The 19,065-nt window shown below is 45.8% G+C and overlaps 1 protein-coding gene across 2 annotated transcripts in view; it reads left to right on the top strand.

Annotated features, from left to right (window-relative positions):
- Nucleotides 1-19,065, top strand: part of GALNT18 (polypeptide N-acetylgalactosaminyltransferase 18) — a 299,887-nt gene that overhangs the window by 236,803 nt on the left and 44,019 nt on the right. The window contains exon 7 of one of the 2 annotated variants that reach the window (XM_080642299.1): nucleotides 13,689-13,874. The exons of the other annotated variant lie outside the window; for it this stretch is intronic. Coding sequence (XP_080498425.1) covers nucleotides 13,689-13,874 — 186 coding nt within the window. The remainder of the gene's footprint in view (nucleotides 1-13,688; nucleotides 13,875-19,065) is intronic. 2 annotated transcript variants of the gene reach the window in all.

The following is a 19,065-nucleotide window of genomic DNA, read 5'->3' as shown; positions in this document are numbered from 1 at the left end:
TGTATCATGTCCTGAAAGGTAGGTTTTTGCTACCATTACATGGTGGTTCTAATTTTCCAAGGAAGGACCACCAGGCAAGGCCAGAATTAGTTGTTCAAAATGACTGACAGAACCTGAGCCTGGGCTTCTCTTTCTCCGCCCCCCCCCACCCCCGCCTCCTTTTTCCTCCTCCTGTTTTATCATCATCATCATCGTCATTATCATGATCATCATTCAGACACTGGTTTTCTTTTGACAAGTCCTGATATTCATATATCTGAAATTGCAGAAGGGGAATACAGAAGCATTTATTCCCATTCCTAATGCTCTTTGCTTTGTAAAGCCATGCAAGGTCAGGGAGGGTGGGGGGAGATCCCTAGGAGGAAAGTTTTCCAGTGCTTGTCAGTGATGATTTACAAAAATTATCCCTACACACAAGTTTTCCTGTTGAGCAAGGCTCACCTGAATATAAAGTGAGTCCTGGAAATAAAGAGTTAACTCCTGGTGAACTACCCCAGGGAACAATATTTACAATATTTACTCCTTTAGTTTGAACTCTCTCTCTCTCTCTCTCTCTCTCTCTCTCTCTCTCTCTCTCTCTCTCTCTCTCTCTCTCTCTCTGAGAGAGAGTGTGTGTATGTGTGTGTGTGTGTGTGTGGTGTGTGTGTGTGTGTGTGTGTGTTTTTGTGTGTGTGTATATGCTGCCTGTTTAGTTTTGGACAACCCGAGGGACAGGCCCCTGGTCCCTTTCCCTCCTCGGCGCACCGCCCAGCAGTGGTGGAGTGCCCCACTTTATTCTTTACGTCTACTTCAGATCCTGCTCACCAGGGCGTGAGGGGCATGATGACTTGCTTAGTTTTCACTGCAGCCATGTAAAGAAGTCGTGGAGTAGGAGGGAGAAAATATTGTGATTTCAAGACAGATACTTATTTTGGATTTTAATGTTTCTGAAATCAGATTTGACATACATTTGGCATATCTTAATAAATCGTAAATATATAAATAAATTACAACTTATTATCCAAACCAGAACACTTTTGAGAGTGAAAGGGGTTTCTATTAATAATTACCCTGGAACGACAGGTATAAACCAGTATTGCCATGGGCAAACCAGAACATATGGTCACACGATTTATAATTTTATGTGTCCATTTAATGCAGTTCATTCACTTGACATTATTTGTTAAGTGCCTACCATATGTGGCATTGGGTATACAAGGTTTAACATGGGCATATCATGTTTAGAAAGTAAACACAGCCCTTTCCTCTTGGAGGAGCTAATGGTACAATGAGACAGACAGCTGATAAAGGGGATAAAAAATAAATACAGCACTTATTGCAATAAGTGCTGCATTAGATAACTCGAGCTGCCATAACAGCATACTACAGACTAGGTGGCTTAACCAATAGGAATTGACTTTCTCACCGTTCTGGAGGCAGGAAGTCTGAGATCAAGATGCCACTGTGGTCGGGTTCTGGTGAGAGCCCTCTTCCTGACTTTCAGACCACCTATCACCTTCTCGCTGTGTCCTTAAATGGCAGAGAGAATGCTCTAGTGTCTCTTCCTTTTCTTATAAGGATGCCAGTTCTGCCTGATCAGGGCTTCACCCTACACCCTCCTTTAACCTTAAGCACCTTTTTAAACTTTCTTTCTCCAATACAGTCACCTGGGGGTTAGGGCTTCGACATGTGAATCGGAGGGGGACACAATTTAGTCCATAGCAAGTACTACAATGGAAAACATAGAATGTAACTTCCAGAAAGTTGGGGATTTTGTGTTTTGTTCTGTGACGAAATTCCTATCTCATGTAACAGTGCCAGGCACATAGTAAGTGTTCAACAAATAATGGTTGGCTTGAATTAAAGCAAAGAAAGGACATGATTTGATTTATAATTCTGGGAGATGGATTGAAGGTCAACAGGGTTGAAGCAAAGAGACTTGTTAGGAGGCTGTTAATAGAGTTGTCCACACAAAAATAATAGCTCTTGGACCAGGATGTTGGCTGTGCAGATTGAGAGATGTGATTAAATTAGCTATATTTAGGAGGTAGAACTGACTGCATTTGCTGATGTAATTGGATGTGGAGGGAGAGGAAGATGACATAATTATGGATGAATTACATTATTTATGTAGGTTTCAGGCTTGGGCTATTAGGTGGATGAGGGGAAGACTAAAGGACAGATGGGGAGGCAGGGGAAAAAATAAAGAACTTGGTTGTGGACAAGGTAAGTTTATAGTGCCTGAGAGACATACAGTGAGGGTGACGTGTAGGCAGTTAGATATATAAATCTTCAGCTCAGAGGAAAGTAGTATTTCCCCCTGCCTGAAAAAGCTCTCATTATAGCAATGGTGAATCAATGGAATCTTACAGTGATAATAATTTTATCCAATACTTAGTGAGTTTTAAACTTGTACTGGGTGTTGAAATAAACCTCCTGCATGCATTACCTCATTGAATTATCAAAACATCTATTTTTGCAATGTGTCATTTTTGTCTCCATCTCACAGACAAGGAAACTGGATGTTAGAAGGCGAAATGAATTGCCTAAAGTCACCAACCCAGCAAATGGGAAATGTGGGCTTTGATACCAAGACTGTTGAACCCCAAAGCCTGTGATTGTAACAGAATGACCTTCTGTTTTCCAAGGAGCAGAGGTCTTGGAGGCATTTTCTACTCTGCTTCTAAATTAGCATGTGACCTTGAACCTCAATTTCCTCACCCAGGAAAGGATTGGAGGTGATGTCAGGTCCCCTATAGTTCTACGATACTGCAATGCTGATCTCTTTGGTAAATCCCATTTTTAATGTGAGTTTTCTATAAGTGCCTTACAGAGATGATACCCAAGCTGAAAATTCATTCTGATGTGTATAAAAAGGGCAAATCTCTTTAAGCAAAGACCCAGCACACCAGCTTTCTTAATCTGAATTCCAATGGAGTAAGAGGAAAGCTCCATAGAACAAATATAATTTCTGAGTGAGAGGATGCTCAGCATCTCAGATTCATTTTTATCATCTGAATGATAACCTCGAAGGCCCCATGAAGCCGAATGTGGGGGTAATGCTTGGGCCAGACACACAGCTTCCTCTAATGTCTGCACCAGGGTCTGCCAGACTGCCACAGTTCCTCACCTATGCTGGCTCAGTGACACCTGAGTTACCTGCCACCTGGTAGATGGCCCACTGTGCTGGGTGGGGTGACAGAATAGTGATTCTTGGTTTTCCTGCATTTCAAAAAAGACCCTCCTGAACTATGGTGGGCCAGTGTCACACTTTTGAGGGGACATCTGATATGGGCAGTCCATTTGAATTTGATTGGGACATGCTAATGAGCCATTGATATGTGTGGGATTTGTTTCAGATTAGATTAAACTTCTGAGAGAATAAAAAAACAGTCACTGATTAAAAACATAAAGAGGAAACACTTTAAATGAGTAAGTGGTTCATCTGCATATAGAAAAGTATAAATTAAACATAGTCCAGGGGACCAGATCTGAATAGCAGCTGGATAGAGCGAGCTTTTCTGAATGCGGCCACAAAGAAGGTGTGCTCACAGCAATTCAAAGGGACTTAACTCACCAGAGAGGACTCTGAACACTCCCAGGAAATGGAAAAGACTCTCAGATGAGGGATGGGAAGTGTTTTATTTGGATTTCAGAAAATTGCTCCCCAAGTCCCTGTTACATTCAAGCTCATTATCATTCTCTAGTAGCACCAGTGATGGTCATGGGGTCAGAGAGCTTAGTTCCAAACAAATACATGATTAGAGTAAACTGCACATGGGTCAATGAGATCCTGATTTGGAATTTGGCCAATACTTCTTCCCCTTGGGGCTGCTACAGTTTCGCTTCCATGGAAATGCCTGGATGGGGACTAGTCAGCCTTTCCCACCTCCCTGGCTCATTCTGAGATGGTAGAGCTGCTGTCTATGGCTGCCTGAGGAACCCCTAGCCATACATGACCTCCAAGCTGTGGCCTTTTCTTTTCCTCCCTGCTGACTTCTTCTGGGTCTTCTGACTTCTGCCCTGGTTCTGGACTTGAACCAGATTCTAACCTGCAGCCTGTTTTACTAGGGTCCTAACACCCTCCTACCTCTGGCAGCTTCCTCTCTCATCCCTTGGGACTAAATCTACTCTCTGATAGCCAGCTAAATCTTCAGCCTCTAGGAGGTCCTGCTCTGAACTGACTCATCACCTGGATTTGGGGAGCTGTCACTTTCTGGACCATCTCTTCTCAGGCCCGGAACCTTCTGCCACAAAGTCCCACCCAATAGACTGAATCCCTGGTACCAGTGCTACAGGTCCCAAGCCCAAGCCTCTCTGGTCACCTTGGCTCTTTGCACACTGGCAGATTAAAGTAATCAGGAAAATGATCAGAGGCTGCAGTAGCAACCTCCAAGCCCCAGAGGCTTACCCTAGGACAAGTTCATTTCCTGTTCATATCACAGTCCGCGGGGCAGCTATTTTCCAAGTGGTGACCGAGGGACTCCACTTCCTTTGTGGGTTCCCTATCTTTGAACTTCAAGGTCATCCTGGCTTAAACATCCAGCAGATTGGGAGGGAAAGGGATAGAAATTCTTGCGGGTTTCCCACACTAGATACTTACCCATCTTGGCCAGGAAGTGACAGCTGTCATTTTCTCTCTCATTCCATTGTCTGAGCTGCTCACATGGTCCCTCATGACTGCAAGGGAGTCTGGAAGATGTAGAGGAGCATGCATGTATTAGTGAATGACAGGAGTCTGCCACACCCTTGTAGACCACCCTTCTCCTGTCTCTGCTTCTCTAACCCCAGTATGTTCAGGCCTGACTTCTTTCTTTTCTTTATTTTTGTCTTGAGTTCAACTTAGCCTGACTTTGGACAGTATTAATAAGGCCTGTTGGCTGATAGGAGATTTGAGATCATCATGAATAAACTCTCCTTGGTTGGAACCATAAAAGGATGCCTTCCAAGCTCAATGACCACGTTTGCCAAGAGATCTTCATGAACTCTCCCATGAGGAAGTGAACTCCCACAGCCCCAGTCTTTATAGTCAGAGCATTAGGGTCCGAGGAAGAGCTGGATCCTCTGTACATGATGGGCTAGTGTGCTGAGCATGGTGCCATCACTGCCCCTGGGTTTCCTGTAGGTAAGCAGCTATTTCAACAAACCTCCAGTCCCTGTAAAACTGCCTTTTAACGTTTTCTTCAGGAAAAGTGTCCAGACATTCCAGCTCAGCTGGTCCCTCCTTGGAATTCTGCCAGGTGACTCCCCCTGCCGCCTTCTGATAGTTATGAAGAATCCCTTTCAAACAGGGAAGCTGCTTTGGGTGCTTCGTAGGGTCGATCTAAAACCAGACCCCATCAGGGACACCTTCTAAGAAAAAGCACTCCAGTTTCCCCAAGCAGTGGTCTGTCCAGAGACTCTTCAGTAGTGTCTATTGTAAGAGGAGGGTGGAAGCTGTATCCCCAGGGAGTGTTTTTCAGTGGGGTCTGATGAAAGAATAAGCATTGTCAGACTTTAAAAATGTTTCTTTATACTTCAAAATAACAAAATGTTTACCCTTGGAAACCTGGAAGAGTACCAAGTAAAGTGCAGTGGGGATAATTCAGAACTAAAGCCCAGTCTGTCTTTCATTCATGCAGTAAGTGTCTGTCATGAGCCAGATCCTGTTTAGGCACTGGAGGGTCCTTAATGAGAGCAAGGGGGCCAGGGTCTTCCCTACTGGCGGGTGTTGCGGACTCATAAACAGGAGAAAGAAAAGCTCTATCTCACTAGTAGTCAGGGAGTTGCCAATTAAAACTACAGTGAGGATGAATCTCATATCCATTGGGTTGGCAAAAATGAAAATGTTGGACAATGCCAAGTGTTGGCGCAATTGTGAAGCAACATGAGTGCTCATCTGTGCTGGTGGGAGTGGAACTTAGGGACTGACTTTGGAAGAGTTTCGCTTTTTCTAGGAAAGTTGATTGTGTGTGTAACCTGTGCCTCAAAAATCCCTCTGTAGCATAAACACACTGAGGCTCCCGCTCTTGGGCACCAAAAGACGCATATGATTGTTCCAAGGAGCGCTATTCATCATACTGGAAACAGCCAGCCTGCCACCCAACAGGAGAATGCCTAAGCAAACCGCTGTGTATTTATACAATGGAACACGATGGTGGTGAAAGGAAATGAAGCAAGAAGCAAGTTGCAGAATGCAGACAGTATGCTTCCGTTCACATAGCATTCAAAAACAGCCAAAATGAAAGCTAAACAGGTAGTTTAGGTTGGTGGCAAGGAAATTATTAACAAATTTCAGGATAATGGATTACCTCTGGGGGTAAGGAGGGGCACACAGGGATTTCTAAGTTCTTGCCAATGTACTGTTTCTTAAGCAGGTGATAAGGAAACAGTTGTCCCCTGTATTATGTGTCTTTAACTGTATGTATGCATTTTACATACACACACACACACACACACACACACACACACACACAGAGTGATCGTAAGTGTTGTGCAAGGGGAAGTATCGGTGCTATTGGAATACATAGCAGAGGTATTTAACCAAATTTTGGGCAGTAGGGAAAGTAGGTAGGAATTAGCAAATAAATGCAGGTGGTGGTGGGGTGGGAAAGAAGTCCAATAAAGGAAATGGCATGGGGTGGGTGGGGAGAAAGCCAAGAACAAGGTCTGCCCTAAGAACTAAGAGAAGGTGGTGAAACTGGACAGTATGGGGTAAAGGATGAAGCTGCAGTGACTAGGAGGGCCCAGATCTCAGAGATCTTGTAAATCACATGAAGGAGTGTGATCTTTCTCCAGAGACTAAAGGTTGCAAGTGCTGGAATGGGATGCAATGAGTGAGGTGCCTGTGACATAGAACTGAAGGACCGCTCTGCCCAGCCCGGCTCAATGTCTTTGTCGCATGTCTGACCCCACAGCCACTCTGTGGGTCACTGTGGTCTGCCAGCGATTGTCAGGCCTCTGCTTCAGCCTCCATCCTCTTCATCTTTCCCCCCAGCCTGCCTGGTTTGGCTTTCTACTCTTGTCTCAGCATTTCACAGCCAAGTTAGGCGAAACAGCTACACATAAAAAGATAATTAACAACATGAGCCAAGAAATGCGGACTACATGAGTGGTACAAATCATGTTTCAGGAGTTTGGAGGAATGGGGCCAGGCTGGCTTTGGATGGATGGGGAGCAGGAAAGAGGCTTTCTGGGCTAAGGGAACAGTGGGAACATTTTGCCAAGAGCAAAGAGCTCAGTACAAGTCCTGAGGAGATAAAAGCTGGAAAGGACTTGTGATCTTGAACTGTGAACCATGGCTATGAAGTACAAGGCTCAGGTGTCACCTCCCCCCCGCCCAACCCCTTACCCACAATAAACGTTACTAATAAATTTTGGCAGGCTTTTCCACTGAGCCCCGGGGGGTGGGGGGAAGCTCAAATCCTTCTCAACACAGTGCTTCAGAAGGACATTAATAAGCAAAATGATTTAACACAGGAGTGGCTGATAGGAGACATGTAAGTCTGAGTGGCCACAGACTAAGGTGAGAACAGGTCTCTGAGTAGGAGAGATGGTCACAGTGTGTCCTGTTGCCTTGCCTCCAGCGTTTCCCAGTTTACAGCTGGGAAACTTACAGCTCTGCCGGTTGTGTCTCACATATGGACATCATTTGAGGTCCTGGCAAGAAAACTTAGCCTCACACAATGAAAGAAGTAGAAAAGTCCAGCCAGTGTGGCTCAGTGGTTGAGAGTCGACCCAGGAACCAAGAGACCACTTTTCGATTCCCTGGCAGGGCACATGCCCAGATTGCAGGCTCGATCCCCAGTGGAGGTGTGCAGGAGGCATCCAGTCAATTGTGTTTCTCTCTCATTAATGTTTCTATCTCCCTTTCCTTTCCTCTCTCTCTAAAAATCAATAAAAATGTATTAAAAAGTAGAAATAAAGAAGTAGAAAGGATCTAAGACATTACTGAGTCCATCTCCTCCATTTGGCAGCTGTGAGACCCTGAGGCATGGAAGGGGAAAGTGGCAAGCATAAACTCAGGCTTGTGACCCTGACCTTCTGCCAGCAGCTGCCAGCCCTGGGAAGGGAAAGGATGTGCCCTGCCCTAGAAACCCACTATGTGCCTGTCTTTGCTAGTGGGAGCTTTTCATACAGTATCTCTTTTAAACCTCCCAGGTTATCATTATTCCCCATAAAAAGTTAACTGTCATCCAAATCAAAGGCTAATGGGCGGTAGAGGCAGGATGTAAACTCTCTTCCGGACTTTTCAGAAACAATCTCACAACCAGGGCGCTCTGGGAGGGGTGGGTGGTGAGTGGGACTTGCTCCGGGTTCTTGGTCACAACTGGGGCCCAGAAGCTACTCTGAGGGCAAAAGAAAGCAGGCATTGGCGAGGCTGGAGGCCTTCTGTAGGGAGTTCAGGTTCCACAAGAAGGAACCGCCTGCTATAGCCCATGCTCATTTGATGACTTCCCAGGTTTTACGATGTTAATTTAAGCTCTGCAGCCAGAGTAAGTCTTTTCGGTTGCAGCAGTACACACTTAAATGTCAGGACTTTGCTGAAAAACCGCTTGGGTTTGAAGGAAGGCATTGTGTTCAATAAATGTTTATCGTCTTTTATGTTTATCGCCTTTATTAGGGGATCTCACTGAGTGACTTAAAACCACCTATCTGTATAGTTAAAGCCCAGGACTCTCGGATTGCTGGAATCACTCATTCAAATAACAGATATTGCATATATATTAGATGCCTGGTGTATACAATGTGACCCTTGTCTTCCTGGAGCTTATAGTCTAGTGGGGGGGGGGGGCACATTGACAGAATAAATACATAAACGGAAGTATTATGAATAAGTGTTATTAATAAAAAAGACAGGGCAACTGAAAGTATTCAAGGAGATCTCATTTAGACTGGACGGGTCAAAGAAGGTAATATTGGCACTGGGTAACAAGTGGGGGGAGAGTAATTCCAGAAAGATGGAATAGCAAGTGCAAAGGCACAGAGCCAGAAGAGAACTTGGTGTGGCCAAGACACATGTTGACCAGTGTCCAGGCTGAGCCATGAGGTCCAGCCCTAGGTGGACATGCTGTCAGGTGTCCTCAGTGCCGGGAAGACTAGCATGTACCTCTCTTTTTATGACAATCCTGGGTCACATGCACTTTATGTAAATATTAAGTCCTGCCTCTTGCAGGTGCTTCCTGTGCCTTGTGACCTCACCTGACTTCTTGCTTAGACTCTTAGTCTTTAGCTCAGCCACCCCTTTGGTACCCACCTTCCCTGCCCTCTCTCCTCTTGGCATCCCTGACCACTTGAATTTGCAGTGCTAAGCCCACGTTCTTTCCTGCATCGTCGCCCTCCATCAGTGACCTTGCTTCCCTGCTGTCTGTAGCCTCCATCTGGTTTGGGTCTTCCCACATCACACTAGCTGTGACGTGTGTCCCCGTCCCAGCTCCTTCTCTCACTTCCCATCCCCTACCCCTCCCAAGCCTCCATGGAAGCTTCCTGGCATCATCTTCCATGAAGTCCAAACTCCAGTGACTTTCTTTCCTATGCTTTGTCTACCATTCATGAGAGGGTCTCTGAGATCAGCCATGAGCGAGACTTGAGAGTCTCCTATCTCAACCATTGTCAGCTGGAGCCTCTCATCATCCGGGACAGGGGAGCACAGGCTTTCTCGTCTTTACTTCAGTGGCATTAGCCAGGCTCCCAACACTCCCAACATCTTCTGTTCCTACAGCCAGAAGCTGCCAGGAACCCAAAGGCTTTCACCCTCGCCATAGATGAGGTCCTTCCACAGAAGAGAAGAAAGTGACAATAGCCCCTGGGTTAGCAAGTGCTCCCAGTCTCTGGGGGAGCATAGTGGAAGGCAGCCCATCTGTCATCTGGTGACCTTCACCCAGATGGCTGAGTCCTCTGCTCCCTGAAGGTGGATGTGTGGAGAACAGCTACAGTGTTTGGACAGGTTCAAGCCTCGGACTGACTTGTGGCAAAGCCACAAACAAGACCCAGCTTGGAGGGCAGAGCCCTCCCAGCACAATTATAGCCAAAAGCTTGACCTTATAGTCTGACCCTGTAGTCCTAGGTAGCTAAGGGATGTGGGCTGCAGGAGGTGCAGCAAGTGCTGCCCAATCAAAGCTTGATAGAGTTCACAGAATTGCAACAACAGGAAAGAAGCAGATTTGAAACTCACAAGAACACTGTAAACATCTTGCCCTTGTTTTGCTTTGTGTGATCTGACTCTAAAATAAAGTTTCTGCTTACAGGCTGTGTCACAGTTTCCTCATCCAGGCAAAGTGATCCACCTGGTCCCAACTATATTTTCTTACCTGTCTTCTTTAATCCTTCGCCACCCCTCCTCAGGTTCACCCTTGGCCTTGCTGGACGCGGTTCAGGATGCACAGGAGGAGCCAAATAGCAGTTATAATGGTTGTTTTAAAGTAATAATAATGGGTGCAGACTAGGGCTCACAGGGTTCCCAGCATTATTACAGGAGCTTCCCAAGCCCACCTCCCAGTGCAGGGACCACTGTCATATGCGTTTCACAATGAGAGGTTAGGTAGCCTAAAGTTGCCACTCAGCCAGCACACGGCAGGGTTAGAATTGACCCAGATGTCCTGGCCTCACCTCCTTGCCTCACCCCATGCAGTGCTCACACTGAGGCAGGTGCAAGGTTAACAGATAGCCTCACCTCATCTACCTCTTCCCCTGGGAGAAGGAGGCACCTACCAGAGGCAACACAGCAGCAGGTGGTGAAGGCGGTACCCTGGAGCCCAGTTCCCGCTGTCTCCAACACTGTGCTTTAGGTCACTATGTGCTACTCCCAGCAGGCAGCACCCTCCATCCCCCGCTGGAAACCCATCATCCATCCTGAGCACCACTTAGCACATGTCTACAGTAGGATCTGTGGAGAACTTAAGAACATTTTGAAAGGGAAGGAGGTAATTAAAGAGCAAGTGCAAGAGTGCTTAAGTGGGAAAGATAGGGCAGGGACCACAGAGCAACAGGCTAACCTAGTTGAAGGGGTGCAGGGATGTGATGTTGAACTGACACCCTGAGGATGAGTCAGAGGAAGTGGGTAGGGGTTGGGCAGGTAATTGCATGTGTAAAAGTCTAGAGGTGAGAGAAAACCCTGGCACTCCAGAGGAGGTAAAGGCATCTCAGCATGTCTGTAGCATAGAGTGTGAGGAGAAGCAGGCAGGAGGCTAGAGGGGTGGGCAGGGGCTGGGCTAGGGAGGGTGTGGTGCAGGAGGCCTCTGGTCTAGTTTACACCTTCCAAAGATTCCTCTGGCTGCTGCTTGGAGAAGAGGCTGGAGGAGGAAGGCAGGAGGGAATCAGTTGTTTGGAGGCTGTTGCAGAGCCCAGAGGAGACAAGCCTAGTCTGCAAGAGGACAGTGGCAGCGGGGTAGAGTCAGGGAGGATCAAGATCTCCACAGTGAGTTCACACGCTCCCTTTACTGTGTGGCTAAGGGCCTGATGGGAGGTGCTGCCACCATCCTTCTGATTACAACTAGCAGAACCACCCACTCTTAGGTGAATAGGGAACTGACTCTTTGAGAAACAGGCCTCATAATAGAAGAGCTTTGTGATGAATTATGTTGTACTGTGTTGCTGAAATATGTCAAGTAATAGCCTGCAGTTCCAAAAAGAATAATTACCCTGACTCTGTGTTGTCAATAACATATTCACAGTATAAACAGGCTTCCATGGAAAATCTAAGCCAAGTGAATTGGACATGAGCACAATTCCCGGGATGGATAGGTCACGGAAATGAAGATGCACAGTCTGAGGCTTGCACTCCCGATCCACAGGATCACTCTGGGTGTGGGAACTACTTTTAAAGCAGGGTCACCCTGAGGGAGCATGGGTCCTCCTCTGGCTTTGGTGGGTGTCAGATCCTTTTGTCTTCAGTACCAGTTGTGTGGTCTTGGGTAAGGGACAGTCGTTAGTCTATCTCTTCACTTGGAATTAGAGGCAATAACAACTACCTCACAGGGCATTCTAAAGAGTCTGTTGTATAATTTGTATGGTAATAACTGAGACTGATTGAGTATTATGTGCCAGAAATTTTCCTAAACAATTTACATATAATAACTTTAATCTTCTCAACAGTTTCATGGGAGAGGTACTTTTATGATCCCTAAGATGAGGAAACTGAACCACAATGAGATCAATGACTTAGTCAAGGTCATATAGGTAGTAAGAAACAGCCAGGATTTGATCCAAAATCATGCACTCATAACCACCATGCTATACTGCCTCCCCACAAGCAGAGTCCAGGCCTGGAACATAGTGGATGCTCAGTGGGAATGTTTATTCCCTCTTCATTTGGTCCTAAATAATATGCGAAGTGCAGGACAAGCTTAGAAAGTGGTAAATCAATAAATTGCCTTCTAACTCTAACAGCCTGTGGAAGGCCAACTGGTGTGAGATAGATTGATGGAAGAGGAGGAATTCTCTTTCTAACTAGCATAGGGAAATTAAGCTAAATCCAAAGCTGACCTTATCTTAGATGAAGACATATGGTTTTTGATGGGCACAAGCTGTAAGTGTAAACATCATCTACCACATCATCTAGTTGACAATACCTGACAAGTGTCCACCAAGAGACCTTGATTGCTTTCCCTCATTCATCAGCTCTGACCAGGCATTTCAGATTCGTCTCACATTGATTGACTGATTAAGCATAAATCTTTTATTCATTCAACAAGTACTTACAGTACCTCTTTGTACCAGGCCTTATCTTAGATGCTAGAAATGAGAAATGAATGAGATATGGGTTCTGCCCTCTAGGAATTCAGGAGAGGAAGGGAGGCTGGCCTATCAGCAGGTAAGTTGTGATATCAAGAGCTTTGAGGGCCAGAGGAGGAAGCAATTGGCTCTGCCTCAAGAATTGAGCAAAGACCCCCACAACAGAGGGGTCATGTGACCAAGGTCTTGAGAGATGATATTTTTCAGCTAGAGAAGGAGTGGGGAGAACATTCTAAAATTACCAACAGAATGGACAAAAGCCTCAAGGCACAAAACCATGTGCATGTTCTGGACCATTGGAAGTTCAGAGTGGCTGGAATGATTGTGGCAACAGCTCCAACACTGTTCCTTAATGCTCAGAAAGCAAGGTCATTTAAAAAATTTTTCAAAATCAAATTGCATCCAGTTCAAGCTCCTACTCACCAAGGTCATTGAAAAGTTTAATATGGACCATTTTTTCAGCTCCCCCTCTCTTGAATTCTATCAGAATTCAGGACCCAAGAAAGATGGAGTAGGAGAAGGGTGTCTGCTCTCTCCCTGTGGTAACCATTAATCCTTGTCCAGGTCCATGCGGTCCCTGTAAAGATGACATCTCTGCTAGCAGTCCCTGCTGGTCCCTCCATGTCAGCACTGCTACAGAGACCATTATCAGGGTTTTGTTAGCTTCTCCTTTGGGGCAAGGAGAACTCAGATCTTTGATCACAAAATGCCATGTCTTTTCTTTGGAGGAGTGAATGGGATGGAGAGAGAAGATGTATTAATTATTTGCACATAAACCCACAGCAAGAAGAAACAAGACATGAATTAATGACCCAATAACCTCCTTGGGTAGGAGTAGAAATATGGTACAGCCTGCTCATTTTGCAGACAGTGGTCTGGCGAGACAAGGTGAAGAGAGCTGGCTTCATCTGTGCTCACATTGAGTAGTCACCTGTGGCCTGGTTTAGAGGCACAGATTTATGTCATGGCACTGATGAGTTGCTCTGTGTCTTCTGCAGGTGTGGCAGTGTGGTGGGAGCGTGGAGGTCCTGCCCTGCTCTCGGATTGCCCACATTGAGCGAGCCCACAAGCCCTACACTGAGGACCTCACTGCCCACGTTCGCAGGAACGCCCTCAGGGTGGCTGAAGTCTGGATGGATGAATTTAAAAGCCATGTATACATGGCATGGAACATACCCCAAGAGGTAGGGAGTTCCTATGGGGATGGGTTTCTTAGGGTTTGGTGGGAAAAAACAAACAAAAAACAAACATGGGACTAATCCTCTTCCCATGGGTTAATCAGAGTCTTATTTACTGTGCTAGAGTGGACTCTTAGCCCCAAAATATACTACGTGTTGAAGAAAGGGGGCTGACGATGAGGTGCTATGCCATGACTTATCCCCACCCCCATCCCTGCTTAGCATGCTTGATGGAGGACTTCTCTCCAGACCTTAGTGTCCTCATTTCAAATGAGAGAATTTGACCAGTTAACACCAAGATTACTTGATTTTCTCAGCTTCCCTAACATTCAGTGTTTCATGGTCCTGATTTTAAAAAAAATACCAGTCATTACCAAAATCAAAAATGCACCTTGATCTCCCTATAGATTTAGATTCAAGGTTCTCCATCAAATCTTTGATCAAAGAAATAAGGCATGTCCATATGCCTTTGGGATTTATTGAGCCACATAGATGGAGATGGGATACACTGCCACAGTGACCCTCAGGAGGAAAAGGAAACTATTGTGGACATTTTTCAGGCTGCTTCTAACCTTCACAGAACCCCATCATTGCCTGCCACTAACCTCTATCCCTCTAGTCACCTACACTTAAGAAGTACAAGAAAAAAAGAAATGATTCTCTAGTCAATTTATACAGCCTTGTCATGTGTCATATGTAAATGACCTTGAACTGCTGAGTTGGAAGAACCCAACAGATGCCAGCCACAGGATCCCAACCTGCTTAGCAGACTGTCTGCCTGAAGATCACTGCTTATGATGCATTCTATGTGTGACTGAGCTGTTGACTACATGACCTCCTCCTTTCCCCTCAAGGCCATGGCTTCCCTTGGGAGTCCTTTATAATACCACAGCTCTCTCTTCTTAAAAGGGAAATGATTGATTTTTGCTTAAAGCTTCAAGGCTCTGTTTCCTGATTTCTCTCATAAGCTATTGGCTGAGTGATTGAGAAAGTAGGTTAGATTATGGGTACAAGCTTTTATGAAGCCTCCCACCCCCACCACTTGAGTTGGGTTATATACTCCCACCACCAGTGAGATTTCAGAATTTGGGAGGAAGAATGAAAAGCCAGTGAGTACCAGTCAGAGTGTGCCCAGCCCTATGGATCAACCCCAGGATTGCATCCCTGACAGTAGGCGTGTTTCTAGGGAAACGGTGGTACCTTCTGGACCCATCTGGGGCTGTGGGCGTTGGATCACAGTATTCTGGGCAGCATGCTGAGCCCCGCTGTGGGTGTCCTCTAATAGAAAGATGTTAAGAACACTTGGAAACTCCAAGGAGCTCTCCAGTGAGGCGTTGCTAAGGGCTCTGCTAAAGGACTGGAGTCCTGATCATACTCTTGCCCCCTTTCTCTCTGTACCCCAAAGCTACAAATCTCCCCCAATTGCAGCTGCCAGATATTGAAACCATAGCAAATCCAATGAGAACTGAGTTAAAAATAATTGGAAAATGATGAAATTCAGTGTTTGTGACTCCTCAGGGTTGTAGCTCAAACCAAGTGAAAGGGGTGGGTAGGCAGTGGTGGTGAATCCCAGAAAGGCAGATGAGATGTGGGAGTGTCCAGGATAGAGCCTTAGGCAGAGAAGAAAGGGGGTCAGTGTGTTTCCTACAAATCTATCTCTGAACCCCCTTGTTCCCTTTTATGTCCAAACTCCCTCTTGTAGCTCTTTTCAAACTTCTGCAGAGTCAATACCTGTTCACTTCCCATTCACTTCTCAAGTCACATCCTAGTACTCCATCAAAGCTGCTTTAGATAGTAATAATGGACATTTTAGTTTTTAACCTATGGGATCCCACCTTCCCTTGTAACTCTGTGCTCCCTTGGTGTGATCCCACACCTCAGAATGTCTTCATCTCTCTCCACTTGCTCCTGATTCCTTTTGGGCTCCTCTTACTTCCACTGGATGCGTAATTGTCTCCAGGGATGCATCCTTGGCCCCCTGCTCTCATGTGCACCATCTCTCTGGGTAGTCCTAGCTATTCTTCGGTTCTACACCCACCTATCTGTTGACAACTTCCTGATTGATATCCTGAGCCCTAACTTCTGCTGTTAGTTTCAGACATACACCTGACAGCTTCTCCTGGATGTTCCCATGGTGCTTCAGACTGAACCTGACCAAAACTGAGAACAGCTCCCCACCCCTAAATCTGTTCCAGTTCTTATTCTTTACCTCACTCAGCTCGTGATACCACTGTCTGCCCAGACATAGGGGCCTGAAACTGAGCATCTTATTTTAATCCTCCTCTTTCTTAAGCCCCATTCCCAGTCCATCACCAAGCCTTCCTCTCCACTCCTGCCTCTTCTCATGTCCAAGTTCAGGCCTGTCTCTTCCTCTGCAACAGTTTCCACCTAGATTCCCTGGTTCAAGTCTTACCCCCTCAAATCTACTCTCCACACTTCCCCAAGTTATATCTTAAAAACCTCTCAGTGACAATGTTATGCCCTACTTAAAATTGTTAAATGATTCTCCAATGTTTGACACAGATTCAAGATTTCTCCTTTGCCCACCCACCCTGTTTTGGATTCTGCAGATTGCCTGGACTGTGGGAACTATCCATAGCTCCCTGTCCATTTCATGCTGTTTCTCACCTCTGTGTGTTTTCCAGCTTTGTCCTCTCTGCTTGTAATTCCCTACTCAAAACCTCTTCCCCAGCTTCCACCCTTACTGACTCCCCTCTATCCTTTTAGACTCAGTGCCAGCTGGGGAGAAGGCTCCTTTTTGCATGGATATCTCTGTCATTACATCATCACCCTATAAAAGATTGTTCTGTTATCTGAAGGTCTCTCTCTCATAGACCAGTGACTCTCAAATCTGGCTGGACTTAAAAATCACTTGGGCTTCAGCCCCAGAGATTATGACTTAGTTGGCGTGGGAGGGGATCAGAGATCCTTTCTTTTGAAAACTTGGGGATTCTAATGCCCACCTAGGCTGAGAACCACTGTCCTAGACCATGAGCTCCCTGAGGACAGATTGTGTTATTCATATTTGTGTCACCATGCCTAGCACAATGCGGGTCACATGGTCAGAATGTAAAACCTTGCTAATGTTTATTAACAGATGATTCTGCTGGTCCTGGGCACAATCCCTTCCTCCCTTGGTCCTAAAAGCAGATCTGCAGACCAACTTGGAGAATCACTTGGAGAGCTTTAGAAAAAAACACTGATTCTGGGTCCCATCCTCAGAGATTCTGATGATTAGATGTGTAGGTGCCAGAATCTATAAAAAGCTCTCCAAGTGCTGGTTTGGGGCAGTCAGGTTCCAAACTCATCTGTAGCATCACCTACTTCAGGAAGCCTTCCTTGAGTGCTCACTTCCTTTTCCCACCATCCTGGCTGCCCCACACCATGAGACGGACTAAGGGCCCTTCCTCTGTTGACCTTTAGCACTCTCTCTTCCCTCCATGCTCACATTGTGTGTAGAGGGTCTGTTTATATGTCTGGATCTTCCAGATTCTCCTTTCTGGCAGACTGTGACTTCTTCCTATTTTAATACACAGTGGTTAGGGCAGCACCTCACACCTACTAGGCACTCAGAAAAGATGAGTTGAATAAAAACAAAGAAGAGAAAGTATAGATGCTACATGGGCTCCCTGTTTGCCCAGCTGCCCTTAATGTGGTGACGTCCCAATACTGTACCTTTAGCTCAGTCACAAGCACATCTGTTTTCTATTTATTTATTTTTTTTTTACTTAACCTTTCCTCTGTGGCATCCCAGCTGCACATGTGGAGCTGGAACCCTTCAACCATGCCTAGTGTCTGTCTTGAGAATTAAATAAGTTAATGTATGTAAAGACACTGACCAGTGCCTGGCAAATGGAGGGAGTGTTACCTCTTGTTGCTGTTATTGCTTATGCCTTCTGCATTTGCACCCCCACTTTAAAATGACCTTGCTGGGCACTCATTCTCTCCTGCTGCCTTCTATGCTGAGTCCACCCAGGCTGTGCACTGAACAGAAAAAACTCTCACCTGCTTCCTCACCATGTCCAGTCTCAAGCATTTAGAAGGCTAGAGGAGCCTCCAGCTCTTGCTTCCTTCTACTTTAATTGAAAATCAGTTTTCTTATCAATAAAGAGGAAGTCAGTGTGCAGCAAAGCATCCAGATTTTCTTACGTGGGGTTCAGGAACTCTAGACTGGCCTCTGCTGAGTGCCAGGGGTGACTCACCATGGTGCTTAGGCAACGGCCCTTCCTTAGGTTTGGCTGCAAGGAATTGTGCTGCACACACGGGCAGGAATACTGGACAGCTTTGTGTGTGGCTAAGTGTATTAGCTTCCAAAACAAGTTACTCCCAACAGAAAGGCTTAGAACAACAGAAATTTATCCTCTCACAGTCTGGAGGTTGGAAGCCCAAAATCTAAGTGCGGGCAGAGCCGTGCTCCCTCCAAAGGCTTGAGGGGAGGATCCTTCCTTGCCTGGTGCTCCTTGGCTTATAGATACATTACTCCAATCTCTACCTCTGTCTCTGTGTCCAAACCTTCCTCTCCTTTCTTTTATAAAGATTTATGCTCAGCCCTGGCCAGTTTGGCTCAGTGGATTGAGCATCAGCCTACAGACTGAAGGGTCCCAGGTTCGATTCCAGTCAAAGGTACATGCCCGGGTTGCAGGCTCGATCCCCAGTAGGGGGCATGCAGGAGGCAGCCAATCAATGATTCTCTCTCATCGTTACTATTTCTATTTCTATTTCTCTCTCCCTTTCCCTTCCTCTCAGAAATCAATAAAAATATATTTAAAAAAAATTTAGGCTCACCCTAAATCCAGAATGATTTCACCTCAAGATCTCTAATTAATTACATCTACAAAGACCCTAATTCCAAATAAGATCACATTCAGAGGTTCAGATAGACAAAAATTTGGGGAGGGGAGACACTCTTCAATCCATTCCACCACATAAGTATTCAGCAAGGGAGGAAAGATATATTCATTGTTTTCTAATAACAAGGGCCAAGGTGAACTTCTCTGAGAAAGTTTGCTTATTTCTCAATTTCTGCTCCCTGCTCTGAAAGAGTTTCACACAATTTGCAGTAAACACACGGTGCAGAAGTGCTGAACCATTAAAAGGGAAAGGCTTAAGTCGGTTAATAAACAGGAAGAGGAAAGGGTCATGACATCCAGAAACATAAGCCGCGGAAAGCTCTGATTCTTGAGTCTCTTAGAAATCA

This window comes from Plecotus auritus (assembly GCF_963455305.1).
Source record: "Plecotus auritus genome assembly, chromosome: 9".
Taxonomy (NCBI): Eukaryota; Metazoa; Chordata; class Mammalia; order Chiroptera; family Vespertilionidae; genus Plecotus; species Plecotus auritus.
The sequence above is the reverse complement of the archived record's forward strand: the minus strand, read 5'-3'. Positions and strand labels throughout refer to the sequence as shown.